The 26139-nt window shown below is 36.5% G+C and overlaps 1 protein-coding gene across 3 annotated transcripts; it reads right to left on the bottom strand.

The window, feature by feature from the left end:
• Nucleotides 1-23586: 23586 nt before the first annotated feature.
• LOC109006792 lies at nucleotides 23587-26036 on the bottom strand. Of its 3 annotated transcripts, none has more exons than XM_018986178.2 (2): nucleotides 25802-26036; nucleotides 23587-25398 (listed from the first exon to the last, which is right to left on the bottom strand). In XM_018986178.2, the coding sequence occupies exon 2, from the start codon at nucleotides 25255-25257 to the stop codon at nucleotides 23749-23751; it is 1509 nt and encodes a 502-aa protein (XP_018841723.1). In that variant the 5' UTR covers nucleotides 25258-25398; nucleotides 25802-26036; the 3' UTR covers nucleotides 23587-23748. The 3 variants fall into 3 exon arrangements, with proteins under 3 accessions (XP_018841723.1, XP_018841724.1, XP_035545487.1); XM_018986179.2 differs by having other exon boundaries at nucleotides 23587-25292; nucleotides 25802-26030; XM_035689594.1 differs by having other exon boundaries at nucleotides 23587-25706; nucleotides 25802-26000.
• Between the last annotated feature and the right edge of the window lie 103 nt (nucleotides 26037-26139).

Genomic DNA, 26139 nt, shown 5'->3' with positions numbered 1-26139 from the left:
AATGTCATAGATTGTTGTATTATTAAAATTATTTACACAAGTACTAATTTTTAAGCCACGTCAATCGGATATACAGTCTACGAGTAATAAATTACTCATAATGAAAATAATTTTACAATCTAACATACCACATCAAGCCAAGTCAAATTATAGGTTTATTTTTTTATAAAATATCTTTGTAACTAAAACAAGATAAAGATTGAGAAGAATGTTGAGAAAATCAAGTCTTAGAGACCACAGCTCTCGGCGGTGACGGTAGGTCCCTTTGCTATCAGGCACCTCCGCAAAGTCCCCGCCGACGTCGTTGGGTGTCTCCATCCCGTACTGTTCCTCCATTTGCGAGCGCCTACAATGAGACCGACATAGTGACTGGAAGTGATGAAGCCATTAAAAATCATTGACATGAAAAGCAGAGAGGTTTGCCATTTTTAGGGCTGCAAACGGGCCGGTCCGGTCCGGCGATGGACCGAAAATTTTCGGTCCATTATTTTTCCGGACCGGACCGGACCGAACACCCAAAGGGACCGGACCAGATCGATAGCTATCTGTCCGGTCCGGTCCAGTCGGTCCGCCCTCTTTTTTTTTTTTTTTAATAATTAATAAAAAAATTTATTTAAAATACTAAATTAAACTTAGTGACTTATTAATGTGGATTATGTAACAAACTCAATAAAAAAATATTTTATATGGTCAATGATAATAAATTAGATGAAAATTATATTATTAATTTATATAATTACTATATAATTAACTAATTGATATTATATATTTATTAATTCATAGAATATTAACAAGTGTTAATAGTATATTTAAAATTTTATATTGTTAATAGTGATAGGTTAAATGAAGATATATATAAAATATTGTTAATTTATAGAATATTAACAAGTATTAATAATATATTTAAAAATTTATATTGTTAATTGTACAATTATTATATATAAAATATATATAAAAAATATATTTTTTTTAATTTTTCATTCGGTCCGGTCCGGTCCGAAAAAACTGTGGACCGTGGACCGGACCGAATAATTTCGGTCCTCTAAAATATGGACCAGACCGGACCGGTCTAAGTCTCGGTCCGGTCTGGTCCGGACCGAAACGGTCGGTCCGACCGGACCGTTAATCACCCCTAGTTTGCATAAACGAAATCCATAAGAGAAGGCTAAGCAGCTTCAGGATTACTTTAAGCAGAAGAAGCTTGAAGATGCAAATCAAGGTCCATTCTTTGGGCTCGGTGCTCAGAAACAAGCTCTAGCCTCTCGCCAGTCACCGTAGTCACATCGACAGAGGTAAGGACATCAGGTACGCGTTGAATCTATAATTTCTCTCAGACTGCCCTTCTCTCTGTTCTCTTCTCTCATTTCCATCACTCCCTCTGATGGCTGTTACTGCCGATGATCTCGTCGTAGCCACCCCCACAGCTGGCACCGCCTCCCGTGCCAGAGAAGAAAGCGTTTTGCCCTCTGATGCACTGCTCTTCCCACCACTTTTCTCTCTTTGGAAAGGCTGGAAAGCAACTCGGTTCATCCTGCAAAAAATCCATAAAAAGCTTCAATCTTTCCCATCCTTTCCCTCAAGTTTACTCAGCAACCAAACAACACTTCAAATAAAAAGGATTTTTTTTTCGCTCTGCTAGGGTTTTGGTATCGTTGTTGCTGCGTTTACGTTTTGCAGCCTCTGCATGGCGGCCATTGATGCCTTGCCAGACTCGGCAGGCCATCAACAGTCGTTCTCTAAACTATTCTCCACAGTTCTGCAACCACTTCCTGAGATGGACGTTGCTTTTCATCAGCCGAAGCTGATCGATAAGGAGCTATGCTTCCTTTTTCTGCGAAAGAGTTGGATCGCACAAAACCGACCTTTTAGATTCTCATTAGTCTTGGAATTCTTGCGGCAGAGGCCTTCTCTAGATGCCATTCGTGGCTTCATCCGAAGTTGGTGGGGATTGACTAGTGCTCTTATGGTGTCATCGATGCAAAACTCAAGAAACATATTTGTCCGAATGTCCAATGAAGCAGACTTCCATAAAGCTCTCTCCAGAGAGTCATGTGACGTTAATGGTTTTCCCTACCAGCAGTTTGCATGGATGCCAGATTTTGATGAAGAAAGTAAACTAGCATGCGTTCCAGTATGGGTCCTTTTGCCTGATCTTCCTCCTAATTTTTATCATACATTGATATTGAAAACGCTTACGGCATCGATTGGACGGTTTATTCAATGTGATAATCCAACTCTTTGTGCAACAAGAACGGATGGGATAAGAGTTTGTCTTGAGATAGATGCATCAAAAGAGCCCATCTCTTATTTTGGATCGGTATTCCTCGAATGCCAAGGGGTAGAAGACAAGAGATTATTTACGAGACACTATTGGCTTATTGTCGGACATGTAGATCACAGGGACATAATGAAAGGACCTGCAGAATGGGTAGAGACACCAAGAAGAATCAATCCAAGGGAGGGCAGGTCTGGGTAAAAAAATTTGAGAAGCCAGCAGTGGAAGTTAAGGCTGAAGGAGGCACTCTGATCGTGGAGCATGGTGAGTAGCCAATGTTGGGTCTTGAGGGTCAAGGTGTTTTGCAGGAAAATGGTGGAGTTATGGGTGAGGAAGAGGCCGTTGAACTTGATAAGGTGGTAGGGACAGGTGGCTTGGAGGCTTTAAAGGAAGGTATTGATGTCCCTGTGCAACTTATTATATTGGTTCCATGCAACATGCTTAATATGGAACCTTCGACATCCAAAAGAGATGGTGGTGGTGGAGGTTCATCATCTTGTGTTACGGGGTGTGATATGGAAGCAGCACCATGTGTTACTTTGAAGGAGACCATACAACTAGTGCCAGTTGAACAAAATTCTGAGTATGTAGGCATGGTACCAATGGGTCAATCTTTGGCTGAGGGTTTTGTTGTTCAAAGCAAGAAGGAATTGACCAGGCACACTATGGAAGAAACTCAGTTTGACAATGAAGTTGATAGGGACACGATGCGGGTTGATATGCAAAAAGATTACTACACGGATTTAGAAGCCCTAAAAGATTTTTCCGGTAAGGTAAAGACTAGAAGCTCTACTAGGTTGGTAATACGTCCCTCCAAACTTAATTTATGATTAATCATATTATTTTCTAGAATATAAGGGGAATTGGTACATCCCAGTTGCATTTGAAAAATCTTATTAATACTTATAGACCTAATATCATTGCTCTTACTGAACCTTTTTTACTTGAGAATATAAATCCTAGTTTTTTTAGTAGGTTTAATTGTGATTCTTATTTTACTAATGAAGTGCATGAAGGTAAAATTTGGTTGTTGTGGAATTCGGCAGTTTCAATGCAATGGTTGGCAAGTTCTAGTCAGTTTATGACTGTGAAGGTTGAGGAGCATGGTCATGCCTTCATCCTTATTGTTGTGTATGCCAAGTGTAATCGGGTTGGGAAGAAAGTTCTTTGGGAGGATTTGGAAGCGATTGGTAGTGGTAGTTTTCCATGGGTTCTTTGTGGTGATTTTAATATTATTAAAGATGATTCGGAAAGAAAAGGTGGGCATCGTAGCTAGTTTTCTACGATGGAGGAGTTTAACCTCTGCTTACAAAATTGTGGTTTGTTGGATATGTGTTTTAAAGGCCCGAGGATGACTTGGTGCAATAGCCAGGGTGGTTTGGCGCGGAGTTGGGCTAGGTTAGATAAATGCTTTATTAACTCTAATTTTCTAAATGGTTTTTCGAATGTCTATTATCATGTCTTGGCTCAGTCCACTTCGGATCATTCTCCTATGGTGATTTAAATGGGAGATGACTCTTTTAAATATGGCCCTAGTCCCTTTCACTTTTAGTATATGTGGACTGATCATACGGATTTTCTCAGCTTTGTGGAGGGGGTTTGGAAACAGGAGGGGATTGGTTTTGGGTTTCATAAATTATCCTCTTAATTGAAAAGGGTTAAGGTGGCCTTAAGGAAGTGGAATCAGCATGTGTTTTATAGAACTAATGTTACTATCAAAGATCTTGAACACCGCATTGAGAGTTTAGATATAGTCTCCAAGTTTGTTTTAATGCTGAGGTCGACTATGATCTTATGGTGTCTAAATTAGAGTTATCTACTTGGAAGAATAGAGAGGAGATGAGACTTTCGCATATGGCTAAGAAAATTTGGCTGAAAGATGGGGACCAAAATTTTAAATTTTTCCATGCTATTCTGAATTCTAAGAAGCATAAAAGGGTCAGTGACATGTGTCTTGCTGATGGAACTATGTTACATTCTTTGCTTAAAATTCATCAGGCTTCTGTTGAGTACTTTTCATCAATGTTTGGGCCAAAATCGTAGACAAGATTTGTCAGATTTGAGTGACTTAGGCTGTGTTTGGGTACTAGAGTATCCTCAACACTTTCCAAGTCTTCTCGTACTTTTGAAAATATTTCACATGTCAAACAATTTAAAATACTTTCAATGGGACCCACAAACCAACTTCAATCTCTACTCATAACTATTCACAAACATTCTATAATACTTATCACTATTACATATAAATAAAAAATAAAATCACTATAATATATAAATAAAAAATAAAATCACTATAATAAAATAACTATAATATATAAATAAAAAATATTTATCACTATTATATATAAATAAAAAATAAAATCACTAAAATATACAAATAAAAAATAAAATCGCTATAATATATAAATAAAAAATAAAATCACTATAATATATAAATAAAAAATATTTATCACTATTATATATAAATAAAAAATAAAATCACTATAATATAGAAATAAAAAATAAAATCACTATAATATATAAATAAAAAATATTTATCACTATTATATATAAATAAAAAATAAAATCACTATGATATATAAATAAAAAATAAAATCACTATAATATATAAATAAAAAATAAAATCACTATAATATATAAATAAAAAAATAAAATCACTATAATATATAATAAATAAAAAATAAAATCATTATAATATATAAATAAAAAATAAAATCACTATAATATATAAATAAAAAATAAAAACACTAAAATATATAAATAAAAATAAAATCACTATTATATATAAATAAAAAATAAAATACTATAATATTTATCACTATTATATATAAATTAAAAATAAAATCACTATAATATATAAATAAAAAATAACATTACTATAATATTTATCACTATTATATATATATATATATATATATATAAATAAAATCATTATAATATTTATCACTATTATATATAAATTAAAAATTAAAATCATTATAATATTTATCATTATTATATATAAATTAAAAATAAAATCATTATAATATTTATCATTATTATATATAAAAGTAAAATAAAATCACTACAATATTTATTAATATTAAAAAATTACTATAATAAAATCATTATAATATTTATTATTAAAAATCAAATCACTATAATATTTATGGGACCAACACATTTTTCAACTTTCTACTCAAAAGTCAACAACTCAACATACTTCACACATCCAAACAATTCAAAATACTCTCAATGGGACCCACAAACTCACTCCAATCTCTACTCATAACTATTCACAAACATTCTCAACACTTCTCAACACTTTTCAACACCCAAACGTACCCTTAGTTTCTCCTGTGATCACTGAAAAGGAAAACCTCTATCTATAAAGATCCTTCGATGGATGAACTAAAAGATGCTCTCTTCAGTATCCCCATTGACAGTAGTCCTGGCCCTGATGATTTTGGTTCTGACTTCTTTATAGTGTGTTGGGATTTTCTTAAGGTTAATTTATTAGAAGCCATTTCTGATTTTTTTTTTTCCATACAAAGTCTTTTCCTAGGTTCTATACGGCTTCTTACATTATTTTGATTCCTAAGGTAGAAAAGCCTACTGGTTTTGATAACTTTAGGTCTATTAGTCTTTGCTCGGTTATTTAAAAAATCAGCTCTAAGATTATTATGGCCCGCTTGACGAATTTACTTTAAAAAATGATCTCTCAGGAGCAAAGGGCGTTTATCCATGGTCATAATATTTTTAAAATATTAGTTTAACTCATGAGATGCTCCATTCTCTCCACAAAAAATCCAATGGGGGTAATGTATTGATTAAACTTGATATGTCCAAGGCGTATGACATGGTTGATTGGTGTTTCTTACTTCATGCCTTGTATGCTTTTGGGTTTTCTCCTCAAGTTTGTGATCTGATTAAGGTGTGTATTTTCCTATCTTGGTATTCCATTATGATGAATGGCACTCCTATAGGGCTCTTCAAAGGTGAATGTGGTCTGTGGCAAGGTGATCCTATTTTGCCTTACTTGTTTATCATTATTCAAGAAGTACTTTCTCGTCTGCTCAATCATTACTTTGATCAAGGAAAAATGCTTTAGTTCTCTCAAGCTAGAGGTACTCCACTTGTTACCCATCTCATGTATGCTGATGATATTGTTATATTTGCTAATGGTGATAAAAGATCTATGCAAGGTTTGAATCAGGCTTTGAAGATTTATGAGGACTGGTCGGGTCAAGTCATTAGTAAAGATAAAAGTGCTATTTATTTTTCTAAACTTATTCTGACTTTCAGAAAGAGTTCGCTCCTTCACATTACTGGCTTTTATGAAGGGTATTTTCCTTTCAAGTATTTGGGTGTTCCTATTGTGACTGGTAGATTGAAAACCTCTGATTTAGGGGAGTTACTTGGGAAAGTTGAAAAGAAAATTGCAAGTTGGAAGATGAAATTGCTTTCTACAGGTGGTAGAACTATTCCTTTGAGGCATGTTTTATCAAGCATGGCAACTCATTTTCTTGTTGTTTTACATGTCCCTAAAGTGGTTCTCTTGGCGTTGAATAGGCTTTTGAGCTTTTTCTTTTAGAGTGATTCAGAGGATAAAGGTAAGAGGAAATGTGTGGCTTGGAAAAATATTTGTAAACCCATTGAAGAAGGTGGGGTGGGTATTCTGGATTTTGGGGATATCCAAATGGCTCTTATTATGAAGCTTGCTTCGAGATTGATTTCGGGGCATTTGTTGTGGGCGGATTTCTTTAGAGGCAAGTATGTTAAAGGTAATCATTTACCTCTGGTGGATCCTTCAAAGGGTACTCGATTTTGGAAGGCTATTGTTAATAGTATGTCGTATGTCTTAAATAATTCTAAGTGGCTAGAGAGATGGAAACATCTCTTTCTAGTATGATAACTGGAATGAGGGTGACCCTCTTCATGACCAGTACCCGATGACTGAGAAGCTTTTGTTGAAGATAAAAGAGTATCATATTGAGAATGAGTGGGATATTCCACTCTTGGAAAGGCTTGCGGATTTCCAAAAAGCTAATGATTTGGTTCATTTCTTGGCTAGGCACAAATAGAGGGAGGATGTTCTTATTTGAAAGAGTGAAAATGATGATAATTTTAATACTAAAAGTGCTTGGGCCCTGTATCAGGGTTCGGGCGCCTTCTTTACCTTAGGCTCAATGGATTGGGCATGCTAACCTCCCTTCTCCATTATGATATGGAAAGCTACCAATAACTATTTCAATGTGGATGAGAAGATTAAAATGGTTGGCATTCTTATGGTATCTAAATGTAATTGTTGCTATGCGGGTCATCTTGAGGATCTTAATCACATTTTTTGTACGGGTGATTTTGCTAGACAAATATGGTGTTTGGTAGTGGTTCAATTAGGTGTGCATATGGGTCTTTTCCGCACCTAGTAGGAGCAAGTTAGTTTCTGGTTTCGTCGTTCTGAGCATTCCTCTCACATTCGTACAGTCTTTGGTCTACTCTCGTCTATTGTTTCTTGGAAGCTATGAGATAAACGTTGCAAAACCCAGTATGAGGGTAAGGTTGATACAGTTGAGTTGGTTTGGCATATTACTAAATTCTGAATTCGTCGCGTTATTCAAGTGTCTATGAAATCTTTGAGGCTCCCTATGCAGGATGTTGTTATTTTAAAGAGGTTAGATATTCCGATTTTAACTCCTAAAGCTAAGAAGGTTACTATGGTGAAGTGGATTCGGCCTCAGCGTGATTGGGTGAAGCTTAATATTGATGGCAGTAGTTTGGGTAATCTAGGTCTGGCTGGTGCCGGGGTGTTATTCGGGATGCTAGTGATAAGTTACGTGTGGCTTACTCTGTGTTCTTAGGGTAGGGCTCTAATAATTTTGTTAAAATGAGAAGTTTACTGGAATGAGTTAGGAGGTGCTGTCAGCTTGGCTTTTATCGGGTTCATATTGAGACAGACTCTCAACTTCTAGTCAGCTGGGTTACTAGGGGTATTTGTAATATTTTGTATCTTGAGGATTTTTGGGATGAGATCCAAAGTTGCCTTTTTTGTAATATTATGTCTGATTTTCTTGTTAAGCATGGTGCTAGAGGTTTAAATACGAACTGGATTGATGATAGAGATACTTTATCTAGTCAATTAAAAGGTTTTCTTCAAATGGACAAAATTGATTTTCCTTATTTGAGGTTATCAAAGTGAGATACTTGGTTTTTACTTCTCGTTTCTTTATTATTTTCTTATATGTGTGATCTGTTCCTTTTCTTGCCGGTTGGTTTCTTAGGTTTGTTCTTTCTATTTGGTTTGTAATTTTTTCGCTTTCTTAATTTGTGGTTGGATCTTTTGGTTTTTTATACTTGACTTTGTCTTTATGCTTATTTGTAATTTCAAGTGTATGATTGTAATAACAATTTTCCTCTATTAAAAGTGAGGGCTATTAATAAAATTTGAGTACCGTCTTCTTCTTAGCAAAAAAGAGAGAGAGAGAGAGAGAGAGAGAGAGAGATAAAGATTGAGAATACATGCATTAGTTAATGATTTTTGTAAAGTTATCGAAATATATGAAATGAAAGGATTAAAAGCAGTTTTTTTTTTTTTTCTCTTTAGTATTATTTTTTAAAGAAGGTAATAACCTCCCTAAAACTGATGAGAAAAAGGAGTGGGTTTTGCTACACAACCTCCACTACACTCCACACTCCACCATTTTTTTAATTTTTAAAATTTTTAATATTTTTTTAAATTTTTTTTTGAGTTTATTTTTTTAAAATTATTTTAAATTTTCTATTTATTACTCATATAATAAATATTTAATAAAAGAAAAAAAATAAAAAATAAAAATAATGTGGAGTGTGGAGTGTTAGGAGGTTGAGAAGATTTATTCAAAAGGAGTGGGTGAAATCAAAATCGTTAAAACCATTTCGATATGCATTGCTTTATAATATGAATCAAGGTCAGATTTTCTTTGAACTAGTTTATTTATTTACTATTTTAAATGACAAAAGCATATTTTATTCCATAAACAGTACCGAAGAAATCATAGCGAGTAAATAATAAAAAAGAAAAAGTTTGGATTTTGTTAATTTAAAGGTAAAAAAGGATACTAATGATACACGTGAACAGTATGTCATTCTCATCTCATCTTATTTAATCATTATAATTTATTCAAATTTTCATACAAAATAAAATAAATAATTAAAATTTTTTAAATATCAAAATAAAAATAATATTAAAATATATATATATTATTAATATTTTATTCAACTTTTAATTTTTATTCCTTCTGCGAAAACAAAATAGACCTTATTTAAGGCCCCGCAAACCAAACCTAATTGTTGAGTTTTTTTTTAAATGGTAAAGCTACTTATCATCATTTTATTTATGATTATCTCGTCATCTCTTGATATGATATTAAATAATTAAAAAATTATTTTTTAAATTTTACTTGTCCATAAATCATTTAATATTACTTTAAAAAATGTTGAAAAGATGATGATTAAAATGATGATGAATAAAATTTTTATTTTTTAAGGTCCAAACCCCCAAACCCAAGTCCCAAAATTATTTAAGCAAGAGTTAGCTGTTATTTCAACTTGACCCGACTCGTTCTGAAAAGAATATAGGGGTGCTGCCCGCCCCCTACGGGGCGGGGGCACCCCTTCCCCGCACCCCGCCCCGCATGGGGCGGGGGGGGGGATTTTTACGTGTGGGGCGGATTCTCAATCCGCCCCGCCTATTTTCATTTAAAAAAAAAATACTACTTTTATTTTATTTAAAAATTATTTATAAGTGTAAAAGTAATTAAAAATACATTTTTAGATCCAAATTATAAATTTAAATTTTGTAAATATGACTATAATTTAAAAATTATGTAATTTTTAAATTTGTTAGTGCATATTTTGTGTAAATTGTAGTATATTAGTTTTTGAACTATGTAGTTTTTAAATTTATCAATGCATATTTTGTGTAAATTGTAGTATATTAATTTTTAAATTATGTAGTTTTTAAATTTGTCAATGCATATTCTGTGAACAAGTCTAACAAATTGTAATATATATTTATATATACACAAATTTTAAAATATAAATATATATTTAATAATATATATATAAAAAAATGGGGGCAGGGGCGGGATTGGGCCCTCCCTGCGACCCACCCCCGCTAGGGGCCCTAGATGAGGGGGGCGGGGGGCCCCGCCCCTACATGGGCGGAGCGGGGTTGCCCGCCCTGCCATACGGGGGCGGGGCAGCCCCCGCCCCCGCTGCCCACCCCTAAGAGAATATGCATTGCTTCTGTTAGGGAGTCTCTCATCATCATCATTATTATTATTATTATTATTATTATTATTATTATTGTTAAATCATGTTTTTCTAGTGTTAGTTTTTTTCTTCTTTCATTTCTCTAATTTTAAGCAAAATCTAATATCTAAACACTCAATTCTTGAATCACTAAATTTATCTCAATTCAAAATCTCTTTACATATGAAACTCACAACCTTTTTAAACTCAACACTTCTTTATACGTGAGATTTACAACTTTTTTCAACTTCTTATAAATACATCTATACTCATCTTAACATCCAAACACATCTAAAATCTTCTTAAGTGAATTCTATAAAACTCACTCCACAATCTTAACTCACTATTATTCATAAACAACTCAACTCATATCAATTCAGCTAAATATCCAAACTCACTTAAGTTATAAAATTATATAATGAAAGAAGATTGGTGAACCTAGCTAGTTTTACGTACCGACCAAGGCAAGGCTGGCCAAAGGGTGAGGCAACTCAAGGCAGCAATGCCTATTACCTAATACTGCCTCCCCGAACAGGGCCTCTGATTGCGATCTTTGTTACTCTTAAAAGAAAAGACTAAAAGGTAGCAACTTCAAAAGAGAAATGAAACCTAACCCAAACTTAATCGAGTTCATGACAATCCTATCCCCTTACGAAAGTCTCTTTGTATGGGAGAACTGGTGAGTGTACACGTACTTGAATATGACTACAACTGAATTCAAACAATTCAGGAAAAGCCGAAAAGATATGCAATGATGGGATTCGTAGTGGGTTGGAATTTCATCGTATTTACTCAACACTTCTCAAACTCCTAATTCTTAATTTTCTCCTAAAGATACTGCCATTTCCTTTCCACCATAAGTTTCAAAGCGTACATGACTTGAATACGATTAGTGGTGTTGCCTCTAATATGGGAATTAACGAGTGTTGGTAGATCCTATGCCCAAGCTCATTATCTCTCTTCATGATCCTGAGTTGCTGCTGCCCAACTCAAGTCGTCCCGCGCAGTAACCCGTTCGCCATGCCCAGGTACCAAATTAGTATAAGAGGTTTGGGAATCCATTTTTTAAAAAGGTTAAGGGAATGGACAAAGAGACTTAGAGACCATCCTTTACAATAGGTTGGATGAAGTGTAAAGATAATGACTATTTAGAGGGTTTAGGACCTCATCATTTTTCCTTTACAATCAATCGCACCTCCAAAACTGGACAAAGAGACCATCCCTCTGATTCAGCTTGCCCTACGAAATGTGCCAGCACATGAGCGTACGTTGATATTTGGCTATGATAATGACCTGTCGAGCTAACCATGCACTAACTTTGCATTAAAATCGCAAATAAAGGAAAATGGTCTGAAGATCCCCAATAAAAACCTCGATATTCCAATTAATTAAGCAAAGCAAGATAAGGAAAAGAAAATGAAAAAAGGACGCTGACGCGGATACAAACACCGGTCAGAAGCAAGGATGCATGCACCTTGGACAAACCAATATTGGAAGCTGTAGCACAACATTGCAAAAAACTGATCATGGGGTGCATCAGATGAATGAAATATATTTCACTCCTCATATTATGGTTAGTGTTGGGTCACGGTAAAAGTTGAGTTCCTGTGTCAGTTTATTTTTGTTGATTATTGTGTTTTGTGTTAAGAATAAGTCGAGTCCAATAGAGGCATAATTCAAGCTCCATTTTTCAGCTGAGTCCAATAAGGTTTGGTGGGCATTTTCATATTCTAAAGGGTAATTATATCCTTACACCTCATTTACTACTGATTTGCTATCCAGCTTTTATTTTTTTCCTTTTGCTATTTGAATTTATCTGGATTAGGACTCGTTTGGATACAAAAACGGTTTTATCTTCTCTTGTCTCATCATTACGACTTTTTTAAATTTTCACACAAAATATAATAAACAATTCAACATTTTCAAATCTCAAAACAATAATAATATTAAAAAATCAATATTCTAACAATATTTTATTCAACTTTCATATAAGACTATCTCATCTCACTATCCAAATGGGGCCTAAGAATCTCAAAATATATATATATATATATATATTATAACAATGGACCACATTTCATTCATAATAGAGGACATACAAATTTGACTTAAAAAACAAGTCAGTTACAAACGTTAATAGATTTCCAACATACTTCCATAACTGTCATGGTCTAATTCAGACGGCAGATCTCTATAGACCTAAGTCTAAGAGATATGTCATGCAAAACTCTATCCATGACAGAGTTAACAAAACCCCATACCCGACTAAGCGGAGTATGGAGCAACAACCCCACCATAAGCACCTCCAAGCAAGGGGGACCACTCCACTCGGACTAAGGTCCGAAGACACTATTTATTTTTATTTTTATTTTTCTAAAAAGTAAAGACAGGACACAAAATAAAATACAATGGGGAATACTGCGCAAAACCGAAAAAACAGTGCACCAAGAGGCTGTTGTGGCGCGTGCTCTGGGACAAAAACCGACGGCCGATCTTGGAAGTCATGAACTCACGGGCTCCAGATGCACAGTGCGTGGCGTCGGCAAAGGGCTTCCTGGTGGCGCATGAGAGTCACATGCCAAACATCTCCGAAAACTTCAACCTGCACGTGCGAGCCACACGCCGCTCTGCTTGGCATTGTATTCGGTGGTCTTGAAGATCGACGGTGGGACAACACCATGGAGGGGCGCATGCTAGTCCGTGGTCGTCAAAAACTTCAAGATCTGCGATTCTCTCTTATTTGGCCTGAAAAACTACAAAAACACAAAACAAACCACTACATAGAGGAGGAGGGAGGTGGAAGGGAGTCGAAGCTCCCACCCCCTCTAGTTGGATCTGTGGAGAGAGTTTAGGGAGAAGGGAGAGAGTTTTTTCTAGAGAGAGAAAGGAAAATGATGAAATCAAGAATTCCATAATATGACTTTCTTGCATAATCTAAAAGAAAATAAATTTAATCAACCAATATAATTTGAATTAGTATTTTGCAAAGTCTATTGATAGATATCCATTATTTATTATATAAGCAGTATACTATGTTATTATCCTATTATTATTATTTTTTGTTAATTAATATGACATAATTAATATTATTAATTATGAGATTAATTACTTTATAATTTCTAGTTGTAATCACACTGATTGTTGTGCAGTACCACTGCGTATATAAACCACACAAAGCATCGATATTGAGATTATCAAGCTATTCTCGATATCTTATTTCTTACAACAAAGACATGCATCATGATCACTATCTTCTTCAAACACACGCAAGCCCCGATCTCCAATCTATTTTACTATACTAATTAGTTTCTCTCTATTTCTTTTTGTTTTGCTTTTGTTGCGACGTGTAGTACTATGACATTGGGTATGGATCCGGTGGTATTAGAGGGTTTATAAGGACCTTATGTATATGAGTTCTGCTAGAGCTACCGAAAAAGTAGTTCAAATTAGGTTATCAAATAGTGCATTTCACTATTTTTATTTTATTATTTTTTTTTCATGTATTTTTTTAATCATCATAAATATTTTAAAAAAATAAAAAAATTCACAATATTATTAAAAAATATTTTCTTAATCACTAAATAAAATAAAATAAAAAGTCATTCGGAACCCAAAGTATTTCTCTATGTATATTTACAATAGGTTGGCAAGTGTAAATATAATGACTATTTCGAGGGTGTTGGACCTCCAATTTTCATACAAAATAGAAACGCATCGAATAGAGATTTTGTGCTAGACGAAGTTTTTTTTATCAAAGCAAATATAATTGCCATATATGGTTATTTTTCTTGCAAAGACTTGTATACGTACGAGCCTTGTGTTGCTACTATATATGAATATCTCATAACAGCAGTACCCTTTCATTTGGGTTTGGGGTCAAAGTGAGCGCCACTAACAGAGCTTCCAAAATATATAGGAAACAGATATTACCAAAAGGAATTTCATGGCTGGAATCTCAATCAGTGCCCCCACAATTTTCATTTTGTAATCTTACAGGGGTTACTAATCTCACAATAAATCCTAATGACCGGTATAAGGCACTCTGAATTTGCATTAAAATTTAAGCCTCGAAAAAAAAAAAAAAAAAAAAAGTAAAGAAGAGCGCACTCCATGGATCAATAGTTCATGTACGTTAATTTTCAAGTTAGACCCATTATAAACTCCATACAATCCGTGCATCATAAAATCCAGAATAAATTTTCATCTTGCATATTCACAGATCCAGAGATGACATCAATCCCTGCAGTGCATTCCTCCTGATGCTCAGCATGGAGCTGAGCAACCAACTCGCCACTGTCCAAACCAGCATTGTCACATTGTTAGCAATGATAGGACGGACCGGACCGCCTAGATCTGACCACTGCGCGACCAGTGACAAAGATAGAAATATAGATAAACAACTAGAAACATGTTCACTTTTGCACTAGAGACCCACAATGCTACCATTGCGCTGGGTATGAGATGGAGATTTTTTGCTGGTATTTGTGATCTCGGCTTTGGTTCTAAGGTGGAGATTTCTGGTGAAGATTTCTACGTGCATTTGATAGGATACTATTGGCGATATGCTACATTTACATTCTTGGAAGCCGAGCACCCATGTAATCCAACGAACTTGATCGGGAGCCGAGCTCCCACAAAAGCAGTAGATCCAGTTGTGCTATTACGAAATGCCCGAACATGTAATGCGAGCACTTTTTGTCCAACCTCAAAGTCGCAAGCATTGTTGCTCTCCCTGGGCTGCAAGCACTTCTTGAGTGTTGTCACTCACCTGAGGTTATAACGATTTAGTCTCCCCCCAGGTGCGACCACTTTTGCAGCCACCAGGGGTGAGCTTCATTACTCTGTCCTGCTATGATGTTCCCGCTCTATGTCCATTTCTTCGTTCTACCTTCATATTTCCATTCGAGCTCATTTAATTCGAGCAATGTAATCGGGAGTCGAGCTATCACGTCATCTGACATCTCACGCAATCTAAGGTACATGGGTGTTCAGCTCCTAACCATGTCCACTAATCAAATTGGAGTACCCAATCATAGGAGCTAGGCTCCAGATCAAATTTCTCAGATTACGTTGATGCTCGGCTTCCAATCACTTTGCTTGGATTATGTGGGTGCTCAAAAAAAATACTAACAAAATGAGGAGAGATTTCGAAAGTATGGGTAATTTCGAAAATATACTTTTGCTCCTTTCTGGGTGCGAGCAGTCAGGGGGCAAGCACACTTTTACTCACCCTAGGTGCTGCTTGGCCCCGAGTTCAAGTAATGTCCTCGCCCTTTGGGATGCAAGCATGTATGCTTGCTCCTGAGAGCACTTTGCTCTCCAAGTGGTGATATGCTACTACTCACTCTCCTACCTTCATTGTCGCTCACTCTTGGGATGAATACTTTTTCTTGCCACTCCATCAGGTGAGCACTTTTAGCACTCTTTCACAGTGCTCACCTCAGGGTTCGACTTGAGGTCTGAGCACTCTTTATTCGCCTTGCTCGAGCACCGTTACTTGCCTTATGTGGGAGCTATTGTTGCTCGTGTTGGGGTTCGGGAACTCCTTGGTCCCCCTAGTTCTGAGCCTAGTTTCCTTGCATGGGGTGTGTAAATACACTCATGAAAGTGCTCCTTGCTCACCCTGGACTCGAGCAGTTTTGCTCACACCGGGACATGAATGTATGTGCCGAGCAAAGTGCTCGCCCGACATGTGCGAGATGTTGCTCACCCTAAACGTCGAGTACTTTTGACTTTTGAGCCCAAGGACAAGCACTTTACTTGCCCCAAGGTGCCAGCTATTGTATCTCGCTCCGGGGTATGAGCTGTTCTTGCTTGCCCAAGGTACAAGCATTTTTGCTCACTCTTCATGTTGCAAGCATTTCTTGCTCACCCTGGGGTGCAAGCATTTCTTTAGCGATGTCACTCAACTTGATTGAGGGTCGTATACGTGCTCAGTAGCAAAGCTCCCACGTAATCCGATTTATTTCATCGCAGGTTGGGTTTTGTGCTCGGGAGCTGAGCTCCCACATCATCCAATTTATTTCACCGGAGGTCAAATCTTGAGCCAAGTTCCAACATGATCCGATCAATTTAATTTGTGGTTGAATCACGTACTCAAGAACCAAGTATCAAGTAATCTAACCTATTTGCACTATCAGAACACTTCACCAAACTCCCCCTTTACAAATTCAATATTGGTTGCAGTGTTCTTTTTTTTTTTTAATAAAAGTCTCATCACATTCATCAACTGATTCAAAATACAAATTGAAGATAGTGGGGAGTTTCCTCCAAATCCACTATACAGTTTGTAACATGCGAAGCATGTTTACCTAGTGTATGTGCAACAACATTTCCTTCTCTATAGACGTGATTAGTAAAACAAACATCAAAACATTGTAATTTCTGTTTGATATCTTCTATTATCATCCCAAAGTAGCTCTCATCTTCTATCTATTTCTGAATGGCTATGACAACTCTTTTTGAATCCCCTTCAAGCACTACCCGTTTCATACCCATTTGAATACCAAATTCTGTTTTCATAAGTGCACCTTTTGCCTCTGCTATAGATGGATTATGACTATAACTTCCCTTCTTTCTCATTGTAGCCAAAAATTGACATTCCTCATATCTGACTGCTATGTCAATTCCTAACATACAATGTTTTTTTATCAATAACTACATCCCAATTAATTTTACAAAAACCTAGTGGTGGGCAATTCTATGTGACAGTCCTTCGAATATTGTACTCATTCTGGGCCATGGTCCTGACTTGTGAATCTTCTATTTCTTGTTTCATATTATTAACCCTGCACATCACTGACTTGGGGTCAATTAATATGTTTTTAAAAACATATTCATTCCTCCACCACAGATTCGAAAGGACTAAAGCCAATTCTTCCATGTCTTCCTTCGCCAGTATATTGACCATATCTTCTATAAATGCTTTGATGTTCTTGCATAATGCTTTACTTTTTTGGATTCTCCTTGAGACTTGCCCGCGAGTATCAAAAGCTGATATGCAATCCCATAAAATATGTTTATAGTTTCTGGCTCTACCAGGCATAATGGACAGGTTTGATCAGTTAGAATCTTCCTCTTGCATAGATTGACTTTTGTTAGTAGGATGTCAAGACGTGCTCTCCATAAAAAAAATTTTGAAGCTGGTGGAATGTTGAGTTTCGAGATCCTTGTTCAGTCTTCTTGTTTCTATGATTTGTGGGAGCACTGACCTTTGTTCCTCTCTTGAATATCACCATACATGAAATAAGCACTTCTAATTGTGAAAAGACCATTGGTTGTTCCTCTCCAAATCAACTTGTCCTGTATGTTGGTTCTGTTGAGAGGGATTTGACAAATTAATTCTGCCTCTTCCTGAGAGAAGATTTCTCTGATAAGATTTGTTTTTCATTGCTTAGTTTCCTGGTCAATCAACTCCTCAACTCTCATGTCTGCTCTGAAGGAATTGTGTCCACTTTGAAGAGTGAAAGTAGTAGGTGTTGGTAGCCATTTGTCTAACCATATCTTTATAGTTTTCTCGTTTGCAACCCTCCATATTAGCCCTTCTTTAAGCAACGATCTAACATATAAAAAACTTTTCCAAATATATGATGGATTGGTACCCAATTTTGCATAGAGAAAATCAGTTTGGGGAAAATACTTGTGCTGCATTACTTGTGAAGGTAATGAATGTAGAAATTGAATCATCCTCCAAAACTGCTTTACTAATAGAGCCTTACTAAAATTTTTAAAGTTTCTAAACCCCAATCCCCCTTCATTCTTTGATTTCCCCATTTGAGTCCAATTAATCCAACTCAATCTTTTCTCCTGATTGATCTATCCCCACCAATAGCCTTTCATCAGTTTATTCAAACCCTTCAATAAACCTTTAGGAAGCCTAAATACCCCCATAGAGTAAGTTGGAATGGCTTGAACAATTGATTTGAGTAGGATTTCTTCACCTGCCTTGGATAAGAATTTCATTTTCCAGTTTTGCATTTTGCCTTTGACTTTGTCCAGGATATTATTAAAATATTTTATTCTTGTTCTCTCAACTAAGGCTGGTAACCCGAGATAGTTCTCATAGGTAGAAGTTAATCTGATTCCTGCAACACTAAGGATGCTATCTCTTGTAGAGGCTTGTGTATTGTTATTGAAAAATATAGAAGATTTTCCTTTGTTCAGTCTCTGACCAGAGGCAGTTTCATACATAGAAATCAAGTGCATCATCCTACTCCAATGTATTGAGGAAGCTTGACAGAAGAGAATACTATCATCTGCAAAAAATAGATGATTTATAGTAAGATGTCCTTTATGCATAGGAAAACCAGAAATAACTCTTTGTCTTTCTGCCTTGTTGAGGAGTTGAGAGAATGCTTCTGAGCACAAAATAAAAAGTAAAGATATCACCCTGTCTTATACGGTTATACCCCTCGAAGGTAGAAAAAATGGTTGTGAATTCTCATTTAGTAAAATAGAATAAGATATTGTTCTAATACAATTTAGGGTCAAGTCTATCAATCTCTTGGCAAATCCCATTCTTTCCATAGCAGCTGCAATAAAACACAATTCCAGTCTATCATATAATTTGTTCATGTCCAACTTGAGTACCATATACCCAGTTTTCCCTCTCATTTTGCACTTCATAGAATGTAGGACTTCAAATGCAACAATGAGGTTGTCAGTTATTACTCTACCTGGCACAAATGCACTCTGAGTAGTGAATATCAGATAAGGCAGAATTGTTTTAAACCTATTGGCCAGTACTTTGGAAATGGCTTTGTATATTACATTACACAAGCTAATTGGTCGATATTCAGTGACCTAATTTGTACTTCTGATCTTTGGAATGAGAACTATATAGGTTTCATTTATACTTCTGTCCCAACAGTTAATGTTCAAAGTCTTTGTCATAGATTCACATATTTCATTACCTACTGTATACCAATATTGCTAATAAAACCCTGCAGAGAATCCATATGGGCCTAGAGAGCTCACTGGATTCATGCTAAACACTGCCTCTTGCACCTCTATGAAAGTGAAATCTTGAAGCAACCAGTTGTTCATGTCTTCGGTTACCAGTGAGTGCATAGGTTCTAGACACTCTCTTTGTCCAGTGGGGTTCGAGGTTAAAAATAGATTATTAAAAAAGCATTGAAACTCCTGGTTTATGCCATGAGGGGTGTTTAACATTGACCCTCTTCATCCTTAATGCTGCTAATCTGATTAGCTTTTTTTCTTTGAGATGCACATATATGAAAAAACCTAGTGTTTTTGTCCTCTTTTGAAACCAACTTTGTTTTGCTCTTTGTTTCCACTTTAAGTTCTCTCCTCTAGTATCATTGACACATTTTTGTTCAGTTCTTGAATTTCTTCCAAGTCATATCTTGTGTTTCTTTGTTGAAGCTGTTGTAGTCTTGTTTTCTTGTTCTCAATTTCTCCCTTTAACTGCTTTCATTGGATTCTGCACCAGTTCAGTAGCTTGTTCTTGCAGCTGCTTAGCTTATTGGATATTGTTGTTATAGTACTAACATTTCTGTTATTTTCATGCCAAGCATTGTCAATTAGGTCCTGACATTCCTTTTGTTGCCCCCAATTAAACTCATATCTAAACATTCTTTTGTTTCTTCTGTCATACTGAGCTTGTGTATTCAGAGTTATGATAATAGGATTGTGATCAGAAGTACATGCAACAGCTACATATATCTAGATGTCTTGATACAAATTGATGAATTGGGGATTTGCCACAAATCGATCTAGCCTTTCTTTTGTGAACTCAATGTCTTCTCTAGTGTTTGTCCAAGTGTATTTAAGACCACTGTATCATAAATCACTTAGTTCAGTGTCTTGTAAGGCTTTACTGAAAGAAGCCATCTGGGTATTGGCTCCCCTCTCATGTTGTGAAGAATTTCATTAAAATTACACTTGCAGATCCATGGTTTATTGTCACCTGATTTCAACCTTATCAGCAACTGCCAACTCCATTCCCTAAATGTTGTACAAGGATTTCCATAAAATCCAGTAAGATACCATTCCTTCCCATTTTGAGGCTTTATAACTTTGACAAATATATGAAAGTTTGTATAGGATTCCAACTCTACAGAAATAAGAGAATTCCACATAAAAGCAATTCCTCTACTGAATCCTCTACTGTCAATAATGAAACTCCTATCAAACCCAAGTTTATTTCTAATTCTTTCCATCCTTTCTCTCTTATTGTTTGTTTCAATAAGAAAAATGATGTTTGGGCACTTTTACTTCACTAAGCAATGAAGCTTTTGAACTGTGCGAGGGTTTCCAAGCCCCCGACAGTTCCAACTTATACATTTCATTGATGATGGTGGGGCTACTCAGCAACCTCCACCTTTTTCTCCTGAGTTAAGCGCCTTATAGGATTGAGCATATCCCTTGGTTTCTTGAAATGAGTCTGTTGAACACCACTTTCAGTGTCTGTGTTCTCTCTTTTCCTACTACTTGTTTCACTTCCACTAGTTGTTTCAATCTGCATATCATATTCTATTCATATCAGCTTGTCTTGCTCTCTTTTCCAGCCAATCTGTTTTTTCCTAGTTTCCTCACCTTTTGCCATTTTCACAATTGAATTCACAGGTTTGGTAACTGAATTTGATAGATTAATAGAGGTGACAGGAGAATTTGTTATTGAACTGCTTTGTGCCCTTGTCATGACCCCCTTTGATTGTTGATATAAATCAACTGACTACTTTACCTCAATTTTAGCATAGCTATTTTGAGGTACCAACTGTAATACACCTTTTCCCTTATTTGAGCTGCCTGGCCTTGATGAATTAATGTTTATCACATGTTCCTTTACAAGTAAAATATCATCTACCTTATTCTATTCTGCAATCCCTGATTTTTGAATTGATTGGTCTTGAACTCTCACACGAGCCCTATACCTTCTATCCCCTTGGCCAATTGTACTTATAGGGGATGCCCACATTGAGAGATGCCAAAACTAGTCATGTTTCTTCCAGCCTTCTCTATATCACAATTCCTATCAACATGCTTTATAGCCCTACAATGAAAGCCTAACCCTGAGATATTTACCCCAGTCAAGACCATCTTCATCCACATCAACAGTTATTACCTCTCCCATTGTTGAGCCAATTCTCTCACCTCCCTTCATATGTCATAGCTGCCAAAGGCAACCCATGAAGTTGAATCCAAAAGATTTCATAGTTAAACTTCATCTCTAGTGGAGGCATGTTACTTTCAAAGAGTTGAATACAAATTAGATTTTTGTCAAAAGACCAGGGCCTTCCATGTAGGACTCTTTCTATGTCCACTACTTTTTGAAATTCAACTAGAAATTTATTATGCCCTACCTCTTTAAAGAGTAGTCATCTCTTTGGATTCCATAATTTTGTCATAGTGGCTTTAAAGACTTCCTTGTTTATAGATTTTTCCATCAGAATAAGCATAATCAAGTAATTATGATCTCTTATATCTGATCTTCTCGTTTCTTCCTCAATGAAGATAATTGTTTCTTGTTCTTCCTCTGTAAGTGTAAAACCTTCATATAATCTTTCCAGTTCATCAGCCATGTTTGACTAGCTAGTTTGATTATTGAAGCTGTGAAAATCAAAAGCAATTACTTCCCACCATGTTTTCAAAACATTATTTTTTTTACTTCAAATTTAAAATACTGTATCGGGAGGATCAGGCACGTGCCCCTCCTACTGGTGTGTATCAACTATCAAGTGGACCTCAATCTCCAATCGGATAGACCGACACCTAGACCGCCCAAAAAGTAAAAGTACAAAATATACTTCACAAGTTGACAAGAAAATATCATACGCACCGACGCCAACATTGACTCTCACCAACAAAAGACATTTTCTCCTGTGGTTAGTCCTCTGCTCTCACCGCGTCCACTGCACTCGCAAAAGACATTACCGTCGACTCGATGTCACCGGCACACGTTACTGGTCATTACCCACCTCGATCAGACCCGCTGTTTCAGAACCGTAATGAAAGATTCGTAGATCCATCCCAAGTTCCTTTTTTTCCTTTCCTTCTCAAGTTTAAAGAGAGATTCTACCATTCGACCAGGACCAACCTGTCATATTCAGAGCATAGTCCTTCTGAGAATGAAGATGATGCTGCCCATTCTACACAACTCAAATGGAGGACCATGTCTATCTACTACTGTCTATGCAAGCCAAAGTGCCGCTGCATCTCTGGGCTGGCTCCAAGCAGCACCTGAATTCAATAGCATTAGTTGATTCTGTGGCCCCACCACAGAAACTGCCTGCCTGAAAATATGGTCAAACTATACATGGGATTTTGGTGGAACCTTGCATTTGCATCTTTTGTTTTGCATACTGAAATCAATGACAAGTTATACTAGCTAGTAGCTGTTAGGAGTCACAAACCTTGAGAAAATGCCGAATTTAAAAAGAATGTATTCTCACTTGTGAAATAGATGATATGCATGGTTTGTTATTTTTCACTTATTAGTTGATCATGTACTGCCTTAAGGAATTATGAAATGATGATGATAAACGGATGGTAGTTAATATATATATATATTTTTTTTATTGAAATACGATGATCACTAATAAAGATGTAAATCTGACAATTTCTTTAGAAACTAGAATTATAGCCTGACCGCTGAGAAAAACTACGTTTTATTTATTTAATTTTGAAAACAGAAAGTGGAGAAATATAGGGAAGATGAAAGAAAAATAATACTCAATTTTGAGACAGTAACATTGATGTCAACAACGCATACACCCGTGATGAGAAAATAACTGAACACAAAACTCGCCATATAATCCTTCCAAATGGAAACCGTCCCGCTCCAGTTAGTGTTTTATAAATTACGCAGTACCTTTGAAGCTTTCATAAGCTGAAGACAGGTTTACATAATATATATATATATATATATATAAATATTTATATATATATATATATATATCCTAGCCATGCAAGAAGGTAATTTAGACGAGGATATAATAACTTCTAGATGATTAGAATCAATTCTAAGTTCAAAAATCAGGAATCATTAAAAAAAAAAAAAAAAAAGCTGATCCGATTCATGGACACAACAAATACCACAATAGTTAGTGAACAAAAAATGCTCAAGAAAAGTGTGAGATACACATTTCGTTTCATAGAATACACTGTATGGTACAGAGTTAGTAAAACTATGAAGCACCAACCAAGGCAACAACACATACAATTCTCATTAAACGACCATCTCAAGTCAACATAAGATCATTGCCTCCTAAGTGAGGGCGAAGGCAAACGCGAACCTCGTGTTCTTCAGGCCCCACACGTAATTTTGGCACCATAATCTCAAGCACAGATCCTGGCCCATCATAATAAGCTTCTACATTTGCATCTTCAGGAATTCGGGTTGAAAGTGGGATTTCTCTAACAAATTCCCCTGGAGGACAGTGTTCAGAAGATGGATCTGTTAGCTTGAAAGTCCTATCATGTCTCTTGATGAATGGCATGCGAGATACGCTCACACAAGAGACCTTTATGATACCATGAGTGAGAGTATTTCTCCAAGAAACTTTCACCCTCTGGAGATCCACTAAGGGCAAGCTGATAACGATCAGATATCCTTCTTTATCCTCATATATTGTTTTGGCAGCAGTGACAGGTCCATAGACATTTTTCATTACGCCGCTAAAGTCATTCAACCAGTTTGGCTCATTAGGGTGAATCTCCGTATCTGTACTTCTATCAGACGGAGGATTTACAGCCAAGTAGCCATCATCATCATTCCCATGAGAGAAAAAATCCTTCCTCCTCTTGTTGCTGACGGGTGAAAGATCCATTGCATCTCCATTGGTATGGTTAGATGGCTGAGTTGACAAGTTCAGACCAGAACCATTAAGCAATTTCTTTGCGTGGGAATTCAAGGCACTCTTTATCGGCGGAACTGGCCTCTCAAGCTCAAAATCTGTGTTGGGAAGGCTTCTCCATGAACTAAAAGCACTTGCTTCTAGTGGAATTGTGAAGTTCAAGTCCCGGCCTGTGAGCTCCATCCACCTCTTCCGCTCTTCCTCATCAAGACCCATGAGATTGGGTGATGGAACGACCTCGATCCCATGCACACACTGGGGGTTTGAAAGACCCCTATACTGCTTTCGTTGCATCCTGTGAGATCGTACGAAACCCTTATCAACACTAAATGGGAATGGACGCTCTCCTTGACGAGAATGCCCATTCATGTAACTCCTAAGCTGCATCTTGCCCAATGCATTCTCTGGTCTCTCCTTGAAAACCCACATGTACATATTCTCCATGTCATGCTGAACCAAGAAAACATCAAGATTGAGATCAGATTTGTCAAACCCCGACACTCCATTGGTGTCCCTGATAATCTTTGCCTTTGACTTCTCATTCAACGTGGGTTTAAAGTAAAAGCTGAAGAAAACCCAGGCACCCCAGATACTATCAACCCGCTTGGCACATTTTCTTCCAGCCTTGGGGATGGTAAGAAAACTCTCAGTCTCATAAACTTGTGGACCAAGCCCAACATCTAAAATATCACAGGGATCCAAATTCCATGGCTGCGGAGGTGGACTGCGCTCCGCCGACAAGGGTAAATTGATATCTGGTGGACGATGAAGAATGATTTGTCGATTAATCTCCAAATCCAAATCGTCGTGTGAGGAGGCGCTGGAATCCATGGACAAGAGTGTTGACGGGTGGTGATTCTCCATTGAAAGGGCCGTGAGGAGAGAATCTCCCATTTCTTAGCTCATCTCCTTGGTGATGTTTTTTGTTGCTGGTGGGGTTGTATATTTTTTGCCATTCCCAATACAAACAATTCAATTACAAACACCTTCAATCAAATCAATCAATCCCCAGTATATCTCCCCTCCATCAAAACCCTAGATTTATCAATCAGTTAACAAATTCCTCACAAACCCACATCGATAATCAACAAAGTTATTCAATAAAACCAATTCAAAGGAAAAGAATGACAAAAATTTAGAGTATATAAAAAGTATTAAAAGGCAAAAAAAAAAAAAAAAGTCCTCCGTTCAGTCTCTAAGAGATCAGGAAAGAGATTCAGAAAACGCTAAAGAAAAACTATATCTAACCCTAATCCCAGAATCTCCCGAAATCCTCCGAACACAGGTGGGAAACACTGAATCAAAACCATCAAATCCATAAAACTGAAGCCTTTTTCTTCTCACTAAGACGCACACAACAAAGACAACAGTTAAAAAAAAAAAAAAGAGCTAAAAATCCAGACACCCAAGAATGAGATTGGGGATCTTCAAGGAGTACCTTTTGGGATAAGCATCAAGGAATTGAGCAGAAGAAAAAGAAGAAGGAGCTCCAGAGGCGGTCATGATGCTCATCTCCACCATGTCATCATCTACAACGACCATTTCTTTTGCCCCACCGGTTTTCTTTCTCTTTGTTTCTTTCGTTTTTTTCTTTTTTTGGCCCGTCAAAAGAAACAGAAGTTTTAAAGGTTGAGTGGAGAGAGAGCAGAGCCGTGACTCACCGTCTCGTTTTTAAAGACGGCCGTAGCATTCGTTACTAAAACCCCGCACTAACGGACGGATTTTTCCCACCTGCCGACTCCTGGATTTTGGTTTACTTTCCATAAAAAAAATTAC

The sequence above is a fragment of the Juglans regia genome, chromosome 4 (assembly GCF_001411555.2).
Source record: "Juglans regia cultivar Chandler chromosome 4, Walnut 2.0, whole genome shotgun sequence".
NCBI lineage: Eukaryota > Viridiplantae > Streptophyta > Magnoliopsida > Fagales > Juglandaceae > Juglans > Juglans regia.
The sequence above is the reverse complement of the archived record's forward strand: the minus strand, read 5'-3'. Positions and strand labels throughout refer to the sequence as shown.